Source organism: Ambystoma mexicanum, chromosome 10 (assembly GCF_040938575.1).
Source record: "Ambystoma mexicanum isolate Mex_15411 chromosome 10, UKY_AmexF1_1, whole genome shotgun sequence".
Lineage (NCBI taxonomy): Eukaryota > Metazoa > Chordata > Amphibia > Caudata > Ambystomatidae > Ambystoma > Ambystoma mexicanum.
The window spans coordinates 1,172,485,197-1,172,502,239 of record NC_090932.1 but is presented as its reverse complement, the minus strand read 5'-3'; the positions used below and the strand labels follow the sequence as shown (position 1 = coordinate 1,172,502,239).

Below are 17,043 nucleotides of genomic sequence, written 5' to 3'. Positions count from 1 at the left end.
AGGCCTTGTGTCATTCAGATTGTGTAGGTGCGGGAAAGAGGGAAGGGGAGAAGTGTCACCGGAAGGGGGGAAGTTCAGTTAACTAACAAGTGCAGCATAAGTGCAGAGAGAAGCGACTGTAGGGTTGTAGATACAGACCCTTACGTGCTGGGGAGCCCAGAGGCATTGCATGCAGGAGCCTGGGCCCGAGTTCAGAGGGTGACCAGTGCACAGAGCAATCATTTGCATCAGCAGGGGAGGTGAAAAGGAAGGTTTTGAGTTGCTTCCGGAACCGGAGGTGGTTCTGTTCAAGTTTAAGAGAGGCAGGGAGGCTGTTCCAGAGGAAGGCCCCAGTCGAGGAGATAGATATGCCCCAACTCTCTGCTTGGGAGAAAAGTCTGTCCCTCAGAGAGTTGGAGGTGGATGGGCAGAGAGCTCAAGAAAGAAGATGTTTTGGAAGAGAAAGTTGGAGGTAGAGCAGTCCCAAGCCCCAGGAAGCCTTGTGGACAATGCAGAGGATGTTGAAGTTGATCCTTGCAGCCATGGGGAGCCAGGGAAGAGAATTCAGAGTTGGAGATATACAATCCCTGGGCTTGAGGCCAAGGACACGTCTCGCAGTCCTGTTCTGGATAAGTTCTAAAGGTCAAAGAGTAGAGGAAGGAAGGTTTAGAAAGAGGCTGTTGCAATAGTCCAGCCTAGAGAGGACCAGAGCTCTGGAAACAGTGAGCTTCTGGGGGAAAGTGAGAAAAGACATCAGAGATGTGAGGATAGAAGGGGAGGGTGGAGTCGAAGATGACACTGAGGTTCTTAGCCTCACAGAAGGAGCAGGAAGAGGGCCCAGAATGGGTGGCCAGAGAGAGAGAGAGGAAAGGAGGGAGCAGGTGTCCCAATGAGGAGGATCTCAGTCTTACTGGCATTAAGGCTGAGATCATTGGCGGCAAAGCATTCCAGAATTGTGGCCAGACAATCTGGTATGAAAGAAGAAGCAGAGGTAGCTGAGAAGAACCTGAAAGAAAGCTTAGTGACATCCGCATAACATTGACAATTGGAGCCGAAAGTAGCAATGCTGTGGGCAAGAGGTGCCAGGTAGTGGTTGAAGAGCCAGGGAGAGAGGTTAGACCTCTGGGGAAATGGAGATAGATGAGAGGAAAGACCCCAGTTGGACCTGACAGGGTCGGTCAGTAAGAAAGGTGGTCAACCAGGCCAGGGCCTGATCAGTAATACCAAGGTTGTCGCAGAGATGATTGAGCAGGATGGCATGGTTGACCATGTCAAAAGCAGAGGATAGATCAAGGAGAATGAGGACAGAAGGGAGATTAGAGTCAGAATTGTGCATAGCCGGCATTGTGCTTATTTTTGATGAATGCACACATCAATTTAATTTCATTTTTCTGTAAAGGGTGTTTGGAGGCTAAACCAAAAAAAATTACAGATGTGTAAGTAATAAGTAAAAAACGCATTGGAATGCCAACAGGGCTTTTGTATAGGCATGGGAAAGGCACTTGCCAGGCACTGCCGAAGTGGTATTAACTGGCCACTGCATCTAATAGCAGTGCTTGGAAAATGTGTGATACTTATACACAAGCCAAAACTCTTGGCTTTGCCAAAGCTACTTTTTTACCAGGACTTCAGTGAAGGACACGCTAGGTGCTTATAAATCATGTGGCTGAAGGCAGACCTGTTTAAGATATTTTTATTACTCCATGGTGCGTTCGCACCTCCAATTAAGCCATTAACTCTCAGAAGAATACTTTGAAAAAACACTGTCAGGTACTTCAAGTGCAAGGTTTGATGGCAAGGCGTGATTAAAACGAGCTCAAAGAGTTCCCATGAGGAGTTGTTTTGGGTGGGGAGGGGCGGGAACTAGGTGCGAATTGCCATAAGGAGGTGCATGGCCATGGGCATTCAATGGGCAGGCACATAACTAAACACCTACAAGCTTTCTGTCATTCCACATATGCAATTTCTCCTTTTATGTTCTCTAATGCCATAGTTTCGGCATATAGCAAGCGCCACCTAACAGCCCAACTAAAAATAGCTATAAAGGATAGACGTTAATTGAATGATTTAAGCAAGGGTTGGAGTTAATATGATGATGGCTGTATGATAGCAGAAGTAAGCATGAAGTAATATTCTACTGATGGTGGTATGACAGGAGCTACCAGATGCTCCTGGCATTGACACGACAGCAGGAGTATGACTTAACTAAATGATTGAAGTTGTCTTTGTATGCCACTGTAGCACGCATGAGAGTTCAATGAGATGATTCTTCGGTCGTGCTTGTGATATGGTAACAGAGATATGAGAGAATTCAATGATTCTACTGCTGGTTGTGCAAACGCAGGGATGAGTTACTTCAAGGATGCTCAGAGTGGTTGCATGATTGAATGGAATGTCTGATAACTAGATGGCCTTGATGTTAGTCCATGAGATGGTTTTGGTTGTAGGTTGATGGTAGCATGAAAAGATGTCCAACAGAGTTAGTCCAAGCATGGAGAATGAGGATGATCTTCAATGAATGAGAAGATGGGAGCCATACAGAGTCTGACAGCATCAGGAGCACAGTAACTTGCTACACTCGCTGCAAGAGACAAAAGACAAAAGGACTGGTTATTTTCTGCAAAGGCTTTGGCATCTTAAATATAGGTGCACGTGTAGGTTATTTAAAGTAGTTTATACGCATTTGTATGACCCTCTATAGTTTCCACATGTGTACCTTGATGCAAGAGTATACTCACAGGCAGTAAACAATACATGCTATGACATGCACACTAGCCCTAATATGTGCACCTTTAATTTGCTCGCAGTTTCATACTTTCATTTATACTCCATGAACGGAATAATGGAATTTACCTTTTACAGAAAACACACTGCAACTGTCTGACTGTGCTTCCCACAAGATATTGAATGTTATCCGGGTCAATTCTATTCATTTCAAGTATGAAAGGACAAGTCAGTGCTGCCATCACTCAAACGCATGACCTGAAGTTCGGGCATTAACTTAGGCGATAAAGTGCCAGGAGATAGGCTCTTACCAGCTAACAGCTTGCTTGTCTGAGGATAGGCTGTATCAGCTAACAGCTTACTTGCCTGAGGATAAGCTGTATCGGCTAACAGCTTGCCTGCCTGAGGATAAGCTGAATCGGCTAACAGCTTGCTCACCTGAGGATAGGCGGTATCGGCTAACAGCTTGCTTGCCTGAGGATAGGCTGTATCAGCTAACAGCTTGCTTGCCTGAGGATAAGCTGTATCGGCTAATAGCTTGCTTGCCTGAGGATAAGCTGTGTCGGCTAACAGCTTGCTTGCCTGAGGATAGGCTGTATCAGCTAACAGCTTGCTTGCCTGAGGATAGGCGGTATCGGCTAACAGCTTGCTTGCCTGAGGATAGGCTGTATCAGCTAACAGCTTACTTGCCTGAGGATAGGCGGTATCGGCTAACAGCTTGCTTGCCTGAGGATAGGCTGTATCGGCTAACAGCTTGCTTGCCTGAGGATAGGCTTTATCGGCTAACAGCTTGCTTGCCTGAGGATAGGCTGTATCAGCTAACCGCTTGCTTGCCTGACGATAGGCTGTATCAGCTAACAGCTTGCTAGCCTGAGGCAACTGTAGAAGTGATGCCAATGAACTTACAGAGGGCTTCAGAGATGTGACCAGCTAGTATGACCAACTTGCAGGGTCTTTATTGCCACTAGCGCCCGATTAGTTTGCTATTAGCACACTGGCAAAACATTCAGCATGCAAAATACCTATTTTGAGTAAAGTGGTGAGTGCAGGATGCACAAAACTGTTAATGCCTCACAAAAACAGACTATAAAACAAGAAGGCTGCCATAAATAAAGCAAACGAAGCAAAAAAATAAAGATGGGCAGCGGACCTTTGCCAATTGTGTTGTGAAAAGCGGGAGAATGTGGGTGCTGTGTGGGTGGGGAACAGGGGTAGAGCAAGGCGAGGGAACCTTGCGGAACGTGCAGATTCCGATTGAAGGGGCTAGCTGTTCCTGGACCCAGCCCTACAATATCATGCTGAAGTGGCTAACAAGAGACACTCAGCTTCTCGTAAATTACCAATAAATACGTTCTCTGACCATCTGTGTCTACTTTTTATGTTGATAGCCTATGTGTGTACCCATTCTGTATAATTCTACATCTTCAGCCCATGTTCTTTCTCAACCCTCCAAAATCGTCTGATATACAAACAATTTCCTACTAACCATGGATCCCTGGGAAATAGTTCCCACTTCGAGGCAATTATGCGATCACTGAGAAAACAAGCATATAACTATCCTAGGGCAGTTATTGTAAGCACTTCTCAGCTGGTGTGCCAATAAAACCCACATCACTTCCCCTGAAAGAGAAATAGCATACAAAATGATCAAGAAGGAACATTAGATGTGATTGGGAATAAGGCCATCAACTAGAATTTGCAACAATGACCAGCAAGCAAGAGGTTGGCAATAACGACAGCAAGCAGAAGATGATCAATCTAGAACATTAAGCAGGAGTAGCAATACCTGGGGCAGGTAGACACTTTGCTAAAATGATAAACCTAGAAGGGATTATCAATCATGAGTACAAGTAGGCGATTAGCAATATTGTGCTCAAACAATATTATTAATGAAGTCCACAAGACTGCATTAGTCATAATGAATGCATGCAGGATTAGTATACATGACCAATCAGACACCTCAGTGCAAGAATGGTGCAGGAAGTGAGAGATGTGTGCCTCCTGTGATGGAGTGAGGCAATCTACTTATTATTGGATACACATGTCTGACTACACTGTCATAGCAGACATGTCCTACAGTGCAGATGTCTGTCGACCCTAAGGATTACCTGGGAAACCTTGCCTTGCCATGGCTCACACTCACATGCCCAAGTAAGACCTTTTGGCTTATGTGGTTGTTTGTGCCTGTTTTACTGCTAGATCCTTCACAATGCAGATTGTGGGCCAGACCAACCAGGGGCGCCAGAGAGACAGGCAGTCAGCCACCCAGCATCTATGACCTTGTTAAAGTGCAGAGACAGAGACTGCGGACACACTGGATGGTGACCAATGTTGTGGGAATGTGAGCATTCTGGCACCACTGTCCCCTCTCAACCTTACTTGACCAGCTGTCACCTGGCAGGACCCCACGAGATCAGAAGATTCAAAAAACCTAAAACAAACAAGCCCAGCCAAATTGAACTTCTACCAACTTGAACCAACTCCTTGTAAATGGTTAATGTCTGTGCTGCCTGCAGTGCTAGATAATTGGCTTACATTTTTTTTGTGCTACTGCCCAGAACTGTGCAGGTGGGCTCACCCTACGGCTTTGACCAGCAACAGGTGAAACCCATGGAGGCTATGGCAGCCTGTCTGGAACCAGCGGATGGGTTAGGCTCATTAATGATCCTAGATCAGGGGAGAGGTCCATGGTGGAAATTGCTTACTACTCTTCCATACGAAGATGGGATGTGGGAGGAAAAAATCAGTCATCCGTTTCCTGAAAGGCTTGCAAATGCCATGATGGGACCCCCACAAGCCATGATTCCAGAGCCAGAAAGGGATCTGCAGCAAAGACAACACCTCCATAACAGGAAATCGACGATGCAGGCATTGTGTTTTAGCAAATGTCTGGATGACCCATGAATGCCCAGACCGGAGTGGCCTCGCAACTGTACCCCCTGAACTACAGGGGTTTTTGTTCCAAACAAGTGTGAACCTTGATTTGGAAAATGTTTATTTGCATTTCAGCCAGCCAGCTGATACAAAAATCCCATGTGAAGAACCCAGAGATGACTTAAGGAAATCCCACCCTGCAGGACCTTGTGATTGAGCAGGGTCCCCATTCCTGCTGCTGCAGTACTTTACCCAGCCAGACTCCTAGCCTTATGGTAAGCCTGGTGCAAAGGTAAAGGGACACAAATTAACTTCAAGAGGGAGGTGTCCTGAATACAGAACCTGTGTTTTGTTGCCCCTCCCACACACAAAGATTGTGAGCCATGGTGCATCCATTTTGAGACTTTACTTTGGAGGCATTGGAATTTAAGCACTACTTCATGGTGACTTACCTGTCCTTCCCTGTGCTTTCTATAGGGGAAGCTAATGGTCTGAGGGGTGTGCTCATCTATTGCTCACAGGGACACATTGCTTCCAGGTAAAGAGCTTTGCACATTTCTTGAGGCTAGCGGTAAAATACCTTTCACTAAAGACCTAAATGGTATGCATTTTTCAGTTCTTCCAGTGATCAGATATGCACAACGACCCTTTGGCCACTCAAACTTTCCATTTCCTTTGAAAAAGAACACGCAAGGCAGTATTAAAACCTGTACATAACTTCCCTTTTACAGGCAAACGCAATACTCTGTGGTATTAAGAAAATGGCATCACTACTTTGCTGTAATAACCAAGAGGAAAATACATGCTGGCATGTCAGAGTCCTGAAAGTGTGTTTAAAATAACCCCATGATCAAAATACCAACTGTTGGCAATCAGTTAAAGAGCGTGTCAGTCCTTCATTCTGAATTTCCTTTGTATGTAAATGCACAATACTTAGATGATAAGATACAGTTATGTGTATTTTTGATTCCCCGAGGATTTTTACTGGTAAATAATTAAAGTATCAGTCCAAATTGTACAAAATGTACTTAATTCATGCTCTCCATTCAATATTGGAACGTGTCATGTCATACCCTACGTGCATGTTTGTAAAATTCAGAGGGACAATAAAGTAGGACCTGTTTATAACCGTGCTGTGCCACTTAGCTCCCCAGAATGCGCTCAACTTTCACGTCAATTTAGCAAGGCATAAACACCAGATATACCACTGTCCCTGCAGAATTTCTGATGGGACGCTAGTAGTAGAAGGGCCGCTTTTTCACAAGTCAACATTTTGACAGGTGGTAACGCCCCCTGCTTTCGGTCTTAGATCCTACCCCTTTTGATGTGCTTTGATATTAAACTTAATAAAAATTTGATATACAAATTATATAAAATAAATTGATATCGATTTTATCTCAAATGTATATTTGATAAAAAGTGTTTTCTAATTTATATCAGGTTTGCTATAAAGTGAACATACATTTGATATAAAATCTGCATAACGATGGGAGCAGTACTCGGCGATGTTGCTTGGTCGAGCGCGAAGTGAGCTCTGAAGACAGGGACTGTGAATGTAGGGTTTTGCAGAATGACACGTTGATGACGTCACAGAGGGGTTCTGCGCCGGGGGTGATAGGAAGTGGAAAAAATGTTATATCAAATTCATAAGCCCCCCCAAAGTTTTTGATAGCAATTTTATTGAATCCCAATAATTTTTATATATACTTTATAGGAAGCAGAAAATATGAAACAATTTTCATATACACATTGTATAGAAAAAATAATATTAGAAATCATATTTTTGGAGATAAAAATGTATATAAAAAAGCATATTAAAAATCATTTTTTGGATTCCAAGATGGCCGCCGACACCAGGTAGACGTGTGTCAACGGCGCTCCTGTCCCTTCAACTTATTTTGGCGGTTCCACCACCCCCTACGCGTTGAAGAGCGGAGAGCCTGGGCGGTCTGGACGCCCCCGCACCTGGGGACAGCCGTGGATAGCACAGCAGAGTTCGTCAACCTGGCATACACCGGAAACCCGCGGGCCTGAGGGGCCCTGCGTACAAAGGCGGACCGCTCCCCCCAGGCAGTGGAAGAAGCAGAGCAGTATCGGGGGGGTGGTCAGAGCCCCCGCTGGTTTGGGCGCCTCCTCGCCGACTAGCGGGCGAGGCGATCGGCGCATCTCCACACCCCCTGGGGGCTACGGCAGTCAGATCCGGCCGCAAGGAGGAGGGAAATCGGCGGTCCTTGGGAGCTGCTCGGCGGGCAGACGAATCACGGCGACGCCCATCAGCGGGGCCTCGGGCGAACACCGACTTCGGATCGGGCCGGGGCAGCCCCCCCGGAATCCTCTCCGAGGCAGTGGAGCAGCCTGAACTGACGGCGGCTAGAGGCGCGGGCGGGAGCCCGGGCTCGGCAGCCGAAAAGGCAGCGGCACCAAAAGACAGTAAGCGGCGGGGGGTGCGGGACCCGGTTCACATCGGCCCCTCGTGTCAAGTGCAGTTGCGGAGGGGGGCCCCTACTCTGGACACGGAGGGCCCCCCACCTACGGCATTGATAGGGGGTGTCCGGAACTGACGCTCGTTCCCCCAGGGGCAACACGGAGTTGGGGCGCCCGGGACTAACATCTGCCCCCCACCTCATTGTGGCCCTGGTCACACGGTGAGACACCGGGGTGCCCGGGTCCGACACCTGCTCCCCCCCCAGCATAATACAGAGCACGCCTACGCGCCGAGACACTGTAGTGATCAAGGCTGAGACTTGCTCCCCCTGGCATGAGGATCCCGGCCTCATACATAGGGCGTACACAGCCCAGACCCAAGCACCCCCACTAAATGGGAGGACGCACCCCCATCAAGCCCAAAAGGAGTACCAGCACATGCAGCAATAGGGGGCTGTGGCCTAGCCTGGTCGGAAGCGGATTCAGGAGAGGGGGCAGACGGGGCCCTGGCCCCACAACTATGACAGCCAAAAATAAAAACAAGGGGAACAAAGGCGGACAACCCCAAGGGGAGGCCCCCGGCCACATTATAACTCTGTGGGCAAGCAAAGATGCAGCTGATGGCCGAGGGACCACACAGGGGGGAACCGTAGAGCAGGAGCATACGGAGACCTCAGAAGCGTCTGGATCAATCTCGCGGCAGGACTTGCGCGGGGAGATGCTCTCACTTCAAGCGTCATTGGGGAAGACATTTCAAGAACAATTTCAGCTGATCCGCTCAGACATTAATCATGCAATGGTGGAAATCAAACAAGAAGTGAATCAGCTGGGGGAGAGAACGCACATAGTGGAAAAAGGCCTGCAAGAGGTAGGCAGGGAAGCCACGGAGAACAGCGAGGCGATCGAGAGGCTCGACATGGCAACGCGGAACTTGGAAATTAGAATGGAAGACATGGAAAACAGGTCCTGAAGGATCAACATCAGGCTGAAATTTCTGCCAGAGACGATACAAGATAGGGACCTGAAGGAGACGGTTCAAGGGATATACGCAGAGCTGCTCGGGGAGCCCTCGCCTGATCGGATCGAGCTGGTCAGGGTCCACAGGGTGGGATCCCTCAACAAGAACCCTAAATCCAGGCCGCGGGATGTATTAGCCGCATTTACAAGATATGCTCAAAAAGAAGCAGTTCTCAGGGCCGCCAGACAAAAAGAGCCGATCACCTTCAACGACCAACGCATTGATTTGTACCAAGACCTGGCTAGCAGCACTCTGCTTAAAAGGCGACAATGGGGACCACTCACCTCGAAACTAAAGGAAAAGGGGATCAGGTATAAATGGACCTTCCCCTTCGGGCTCGTCCTCGAATGGGCCGGCTCCCAGAGGCGGATAACCACGATGCAGGAGGGGGCGGACATACTCCAATTTGTCCTAGATCGGGACTTGCACGAGGGCCGAGGGCCCGAATGGCTCGCATGAGGCTGGCAGCGGAGTACGACCCAGGCCATGGGAATGGTCGATGGCAGGCGAGGGGAAAAGGAGGAGACCCGCACGGCGAAGGCCCCCCGGGGGGGTAATGGAGCCAGCAGAGAAGGAGAGTCTCAGGGACAAGGAGGACTGACTTGATGTTTGATCAATTTTAGGGGGTGGTGGACAACAAAAAGGCTGTTTTGGAACACGAGGAGGAGAGAAGGAGCTGCGAGCAAACATCATGGGATCTCTGAGAGCAAGAGAGCCTAGAGAGGAAGGGAGAGAGGAGGGAAGACCTAGCATTAAGGTCATCAGGGGATGGGAGGGGGGCGGCAGGGGGAAGGGGGCTTGGAGGGGGGGTTTTCTCAGGTGCTGTCCAAGGGGCGAGGTAAAAGTGGTTCACGTTCCAGAGCAACTGGAGGGGTGCAAACAGGTGGAGAAGAGGATTGGACAAAGGGTCATGATAGGCGAGAGTGGAAGTTTATTCATAATTCAAATGGGTAACACATAACGTCAGGGGCCTCAACACCCCGCTGAAAAGGAAAAAGTTGGAGCAATTCACAAAGCGGGGTAAACCAGACTTTCTGGGGCTGCAAGAAACGCATCTACTCCGTAAGGATCAGTGCCGCCTGAGGCTGAGAGGCTTCAACCAGGTATTTCAGGCGTCCGGGCCACGAATGCGGGGGGGGGGGTGGCACTGGCTATCAATTTCTGCATGGAGGACACCCTAAAAGATAAAGAGGGTAAGTTTGTACTGAAAGGCAAAATCGCTGAGGAGTTTTTCACAATAGGGGTTATTTACGCGCCTAACACGGGGCAAGACCCCTTCCTCCGCGACCTTATGGGGAGAATAGGCTTCTGGGCAAGGGGCCAGATAGTTATAATGGGTGACCTTAACATTGCATGGGACAAAGCTAAGGATAGATCAGGAGCACCTAGGAATCGGGGTGGAGGGGCGGTGGCCTCGGCTGAACTAAGGGATAAAGTGGCGAACATGGGTATGAGGGATGTCTGGAGGGAACTGAAGGGGGATGCAGACGGCTACACCTTTCTTTCCGAAGTCCACGAGACACAATCTAGAATTGACTATATTTGGGTCTCGGCTAACCTGGTGGGTAGAGTTATGGAGGTGGAGGTGGGGCCCATGGGAATAGCTGATCACAAAATATTGTCAATGCAGCTGGAACTGGTAGTGAGGAGAGGGGGATTATGGGGCTGGAAATACCCGGAACATTTGCTGAGAGATCCTTTGGTAAGGGAGGAGATAGAGGGCAAGATGAGAGAGTTCTTTAATAGCAACAAGAGAGGGGACACGGGAGAAGATACAAGATGGGATGCATTTAAGGCTACGATGAGGGGAGAAATCATAGCAACCAAAGCACAAAGACAGAAACAGCTCCAGGCACTGGAGTCCCGGCTGGAGGCAGAGGTCGAGGAGGCGAGGGGTAGGGTGGCGACGAATCCCAGTAGGTCCAATCAGAGGGACTATAGGAGGGCAGTGGGACAGCTAGGGGTCCTCCGGACTAAAAAAGCAGAGGGGGCCCTACTTTTCGTGCGGCAAAAATTCTATGCTAAGGGGAACAAGGCCGATGTCCTGCTGGCCCGCCTCCTTCGGGGAGCTGCCTCAAGGAATACAATCACGGTGCTGAACTCAGATATGGGGGACAGGGTCACTCGAACAGAAGACGTTCGAGAAGCCATGGCTGAATTTTACGAGACTTTATATACATCACAGCACCCCTGCGACCAGGCCCAGGAAAAATTCTTGCTAGACGTTAACTTGTGCACACTAGAGGGGGAGGCCCAGTCCAGTCTTCAGCAAGACATAACGGAGGAGGAAGTGAGGGAGGCATCCGGAAGCTACCCGCAGGGAAAGCCCCGGGCCCTGATGGGTACTCAGCGTCTTTCTACAAGACTTTTGCGGGGGTGTTGGTACCACAGTTGACCTACCTCTTCAACTCCTTTAAAGGTAGTGGGCATATCACCCCATCTATGAAAGAAGCCAAGATTTCTCTGATTCTGAAGGCGGGCAAGGACCGTCTCGAGAGATCTTCATACAAGCCAATAGCGCTTATTAATGTGGACGCAAAAATATACACTAAAATTCTAGCGAACAGGCTTGAGGGGCTCCTCCCGGACCTGATCCACCAGGATCAGGCGGGATTTGTGAAGGGGAGGCAACCTGCGGATAATATCAGAAGGGTGGCCCATCTAGTGGAAAAAGCAGAAAAGACTGGTACCCCTGCAGCGCTGCTTTCCCTAGACGCGGAAAAAGCGTTCGACCGGGTGGAGTGGTCCTTCCTCTTCAAGGTCATGGAAAAAATGGGGCTGGGAGGCACTTATCTTCAGATGGTTAAAGTGAACTATGAGGGGCCTCGGGCGAGGGTGGTGGTTAACGGAACCCTATCTAGAGCGTTCCAACTCCAACGGGGTACAAAGCAGGGTTGTCCCTTATCGCCCCTGCTCTTTGCAATCTACTTAGAACCCCTCCTACAGGCAATTCGGGATTCGGAAGGGATTCAGGGGGTATAGTTTGGGGGGAGACAGCACAAGGTGGCGGCCTTCGCGGACAATATGTTACTCGCCCTGACCAACCCCATAGAACCGAGTAAGCAATGCAGGCTATTATTAGAGGACTTTGGCGAAGCATCTGGTCTGCGCATTAACATGCACAAGTCCGAATTAATGGACTTGACACTGACAAGGGAGGAGAGGGAGGAATTAAGAATGTCAACGCCCTTTGCCTGGCGCCCGGGGGGAATCACACACCTGAGAGTGAGAATCACTCCGGCTCTTAAAGGGTGGTATGTGGCGAACTATCCCCCTCTTTTACAGAGAATCAAAAAGGATCTCGTTAAGTGGAGGAATCTCCGAATTTCCTGGCTGGAGGCAATAAAAATGGTTACCCTCCCGAGGCTCCTTTACTTTTTCCAGGCTATCCCCCAGGCAGTCCCGGCCAGCTTCTTTAAGGAGCTCCGGTCGATAACGAACGAGTTCATATGGGAGGGGAAAAGGGCAAGGGTCAGCAGACAGCTGCTTATGGCTCCAAGAAGGGGTGGTGGACTAGCACTTCCCAACTTCCGTCATTACTACGAGGAGGCCCAGCTAAGGGTGATTAGGGAATGGTTTCGGGAAGGGGAGGGAAAACACTGGGTTAAGATGGACAGAGCAGTCACGCAGCATGCATTGGGGGAGGTCCTGTGGCTACCCAAACACCATCGGCCAGGCCATATATACCTGAGCTCTATCACCAAGTTGCTTGCGGACAATTGGGACAGACTGGTCCAACGTAAGGAAATCACAACTTATCCATCCCCATTTACTCCTATCTTTAATAATAAGGACCTTACCCCCGGGCTGGAGGGGAGGCATTCAGCAAATGGCGAGAGGGAGGCTGCCGCTGGGTGCGAGACATGTTCATAGGAGGGGAAATTAGCACTTTTGTGGAGTGCAAAAGAGACTTCGCATTGGGGGAGGGCGAAAGGCTGAGATACTCTCAATTGCGTCATTGGCTCCTACACCCCACGAACAGGGTAGCGGCCACCAGTCCGCCGACTCCTTTTGAGAAATTCTTGATGACCAATGATGGCTCGAAGGGCCTCATTTCGCAGCTCTACAAGATCCTGGATGACGCAACCCCTAGGCCGCAATGGGTGTATATGGGAAGGTGGGAAAGCATATTGGGCAGGGAAATAGAGAAAATGGAGTGGGAAAAGCTATGGAGGAAAATTCCCAAATTGGCAAGAGCCTCGCAAACCCGGGAAACATGGTACAAGATACTGTACGGTGGCACTACACTCCAGCTCATTTGCATAGGATTTACCCAGGGTCATTGGGAACTTGCTGGAGGGGATGTGGTCAGGAGGGGACTGCGGAACACATCTGGTGGAGATGCCTGAAAATAGCCCCGTTCTGGGAAGACATCATACAGGCAATGGAACAAGTGTTTGGGGCAGAGGGAGGCATAACCCCGGAATGGTCTCTATTAGGATTAAAGCCAGCAACAGCGACAGGCGGCCCAAGGGGTAGGGAGAGAGCGAGGGTGATGCTTACTTTGGCGGCAATGACAATAATCGCTCAAAGATGGAAAGGCACAAGTGTTCCGATGTTCCAGGACTGGCTGCGTAAAGTTTGGGAGTTAGTAGCGATGGAATGGGCCTCCTATGCGATGAACAACGCAATACAGGACTTTGCAAGTTAGTGGGGGGAGGTCCTTGCCTTTCTCAGGGATGACTTTAGGATTGGCTGGCGCCCACAGCGTTTAAGGCTCCTGGACCTGGAAAGCCCCTGAACGAACGCTTAGAAGGGACGATTAGCCACACGATCTTTGCATCAGCACCAAGAGCGTGAGGGTAGGGAGGGGGGGGGTTGGGGTTTGTTACAGTTGTTGGAAAATTTAATAAGGAGAATTAAAAAAAAAATCATCATTTTTTGGATATACAAATTTATATTAAGAATCATATTATTATATAGATTTTAATATAACAAATTAATATTTGTTTACAAAAACTACTAATTTACATTTTTTCTATATAAACTTCCCTGAAAATGTTAATATCAAACATTTTCTATATCAATTTTGATATAGAAAATGTTTACCAATCCCATATGAACTGGCTTTGATAGAGAGTGTATATAATGAACAGCAGTTCATTTTATACCCAGAGCACGTGCAAAAGTAAAACTATTGTTTCTAAGGGGTCTACAGCATCTCGTGCGCAGCTTATAGGTGTCCATCTGCCGCGCTGTGACCCGCCAAAGAGCTGTGAAGCAACACTGCTAGGGGTTTTATATCTACAACAAGGCCTGTAGAATCCCAGGAATGTGCTGACACACAAAGCAGCATTCTATCCACATCAGCAGACAGCACAGGGAGCTTTATGTTTAGCTTCCTGGATTACAGGATGTTTTGTACAAGCTGTATAAACAAATAACCCATAAAGGTACACATAGACACTGTTTATCAACTAAACCCAACAGTAATTTTAACTTATGACTGAAGGACAGCACAGGAAGCATCTGCAGGCTGAAGCTAATTTTAGATGTTGCTATAAGGATACAGGAAGCTAACTATTCACAATCTACGGTGCCACTCGCTAATTCTTGCAGAGTATGCATGAAATAGAATGCTGTGCTTATGTTGATAAGCAAAATGGCACTGGAGCCATGGAACATCTGCAGGCTGAACTTAATTTTAGATGTTGCTATAAGGATACAGGAAGCTAACTGGTCACAATCTACAGTACCACCCAATAATTATTGCAAAGTAAGCAGAAATACATAAATCTGTGCATTGTTGATAATGAAACAAAATTGAGCTTTCACCCTTTAAAAAGGGTATCTGACTCCAGCAGGGGTAGTGTCAACCCATTGGCAGAGTGCCAACCTGATGATTCCCTGTGGTGCAAACTAACTGACTTGGACTTCCAAGTGCTGTTGCAACTCGCTGGGGAAACTGTGCTTTTTGGCTGGATTTGATCGTGGGCTGGTGGACAAATCTGCTATTTGTTCAGAGCTTTATTTCAACAGAAGCAAAAAGGTGAGTTTGGGGGAATTTCAATACTTTATTGTATTGTTCTGTGTATTTTTCTAATAATGACCAATTTATGTGGTTTTATTCAAGCATCGATAATGTCATGATTCCTGCCCCTCATATCCCCAGCCCTCCACAATGTCAGGCTGGAGCCAGGCCACGATCACCTACATGGCCCTCAAGGGCCTCTCCATCCCTCCAAAGACCCACTTGGAGTCAGACTTGGCGCTTGTGGTACCAGACTCACTCACTCCCATAGGATAACATTGGGGATTGGACTTGTAGTGCATTGATGGGGACAAGATGGATGCCCCCACATATTTTGGTTCCCAGAACTGCATGTGCAGTCTAGTCTTTTGGGTGTGGTTCAGCCCAGAGACACCTGGGATACCCAGAGACTATTTAAGCCACACCCAGGCCGAGAAACATGCTTTGTGTTTTCTGCACCTGCAGCGTGACACTCACCGTGTTCTGATCGGTCTCCAGTAGGCCTGCATCTGTCTTCTGTGCTCAGCTCCTGCAAGAACAAGAACACCGTTAGGAACAGTCTTACCTTACGGCGCTTCTGCCCATCATTCATCGCTCCTTCTGTTCTGCGGGCATCTTCGGCGGTGTCATTCCCATCCCGGCACGCCGCTTCCTAAGGAAAAGGGAAAAGAACAGAAAAAAGGCATTAGTAAGCATTCTGCAAATCTTCGCTTATTTTTAAATACTGTACGAGCTTCAAAAGCTTACCTGAATCCCAGCCGCTCTGGGGGAACTCTGTCTCCGGAACTTCTCATCCATCTGCAAGAGGGAAAAGACACTCCAGGTTAGCGTGGAAACATCTAGAGGCGCCGCATACCGCGCTTACTCACCGCATTTGTTCTTCATAACCGGCATCCACGCTGAAAACTTTGCGGCACCTAAAAGACACAGGAAAAGAACTCAGTTCAATACAAATACGAAAGGGGTGCATCGCGCATCACGCTCTCACTCACCTTCAGCGCTACTCATCTCAGCAGCACGCCGCCATCCCTGGACGCCGGCCATCATCTAGGGAAGGAAAGGAACGAAGTTAGAGAACTGTTCAAAACACTCTTTATACTTACCTGTCGGACTCTTGCCAGTGAAGTAACTAGGCAGAAACGAGCCTGCATCAATCAACGCACCTCTGCGCTGAAAGCAGGACGGTGAGCACACTATCCAAGAAAACAAAGTGAGCTGTGGATCAAAGAGAAGGGTTGGACCCCGGGGAACAAGGGGTTCAAGCACACAGAGACAATAGGGAGTAAAACTCTACCAATCCTGTGTTTCAGGCCCAGTCTCCAGTCGAATAGCCTCCAGGGAAGGGTTTGAGGTCATAAGAGGTCAGAACAGGCTGAGTGACGTCCCCGTGGATACCAGGTGAGCGTTACAGATAAGGCTTTTTTACTGTGTTGATTGATAGGCTGGCCCTTTCTGAGTCAGGCCCTTTCTGACACATGCCGTGCATTTTAACTAAACAGCTGCATAGTTTTAATGACGTGTTTATAAATGTACAGTTTACTTAGAATGCTTTGTGGTTATGAATGCGGCTAGGATAGTGCATAGATGTTGATAACGCCGGATTCTATTTCTGTCTGTGTGTGTGTTGTTTTTAAGATTTTGACTACAATGCTTTTGAAGAAATTGAAAATGTTAAGTGTTTATAGCGCTGCTACACAATCAATCAGACACTGACACAATCAATCAGACACTAACACATCAATCAGACACTTCAATATTAAGGGCCCGATTCATGGAATTATTTGCATGGTTCAAAGTGACTTTGCACTGCTGAAAAGTGACTTGCACTGCCGATCAAACCCTGATTCATGGAACTGCGAAAAGTGTAATTTTGCCATGCAAAGTCAGTGTAAAGTCATTTTCGCTGTACAAAATGACTTTGCACACACTTTGCACAAACATTGCGCAACATGTGTGATCTTGGACATACTGATCCCTTGGTGCTGAATATTTTACACACTGCAAATATTTTATGGACGCTGTGAAACTAAAACAAGATATTGTGTGCATGCAA

At 48.2% G+C, this 17,043-nt stretch overlaps 1 protein-coding gene across 2 annotated transcripts in view; it reads right to left on the bottom strand.

The window, feature by feature from the left end:
* Positions 1 to 17,043, bottom strand: part of LRRC74B (leucine rich repeat containing 74B) — a 494,937-nt gene that overhangs the window by 70,508 nt on the left and 407,386 nt on the right. The window contains exon 13 of one of the 2 annotated variants that reach the window (XM_069619119.1): positions 1,657 to 2,560. The exons of the other annotated variant lie outside the window; for it this stretch is intronic. Within the exon in view, the coding sequence (XP_069475220.1) occupies positions 2,533 to 2,560 (28 nt within the window). The 3' untranslated portion in view covers positions 1,657 to 2,532. Of the gene's footprint in view, positions 1 to 1,656; positions 2,561 to 17,043 lie in introns of those variants that run through there. 2 annotated transcript variants of the gene reach the window in all.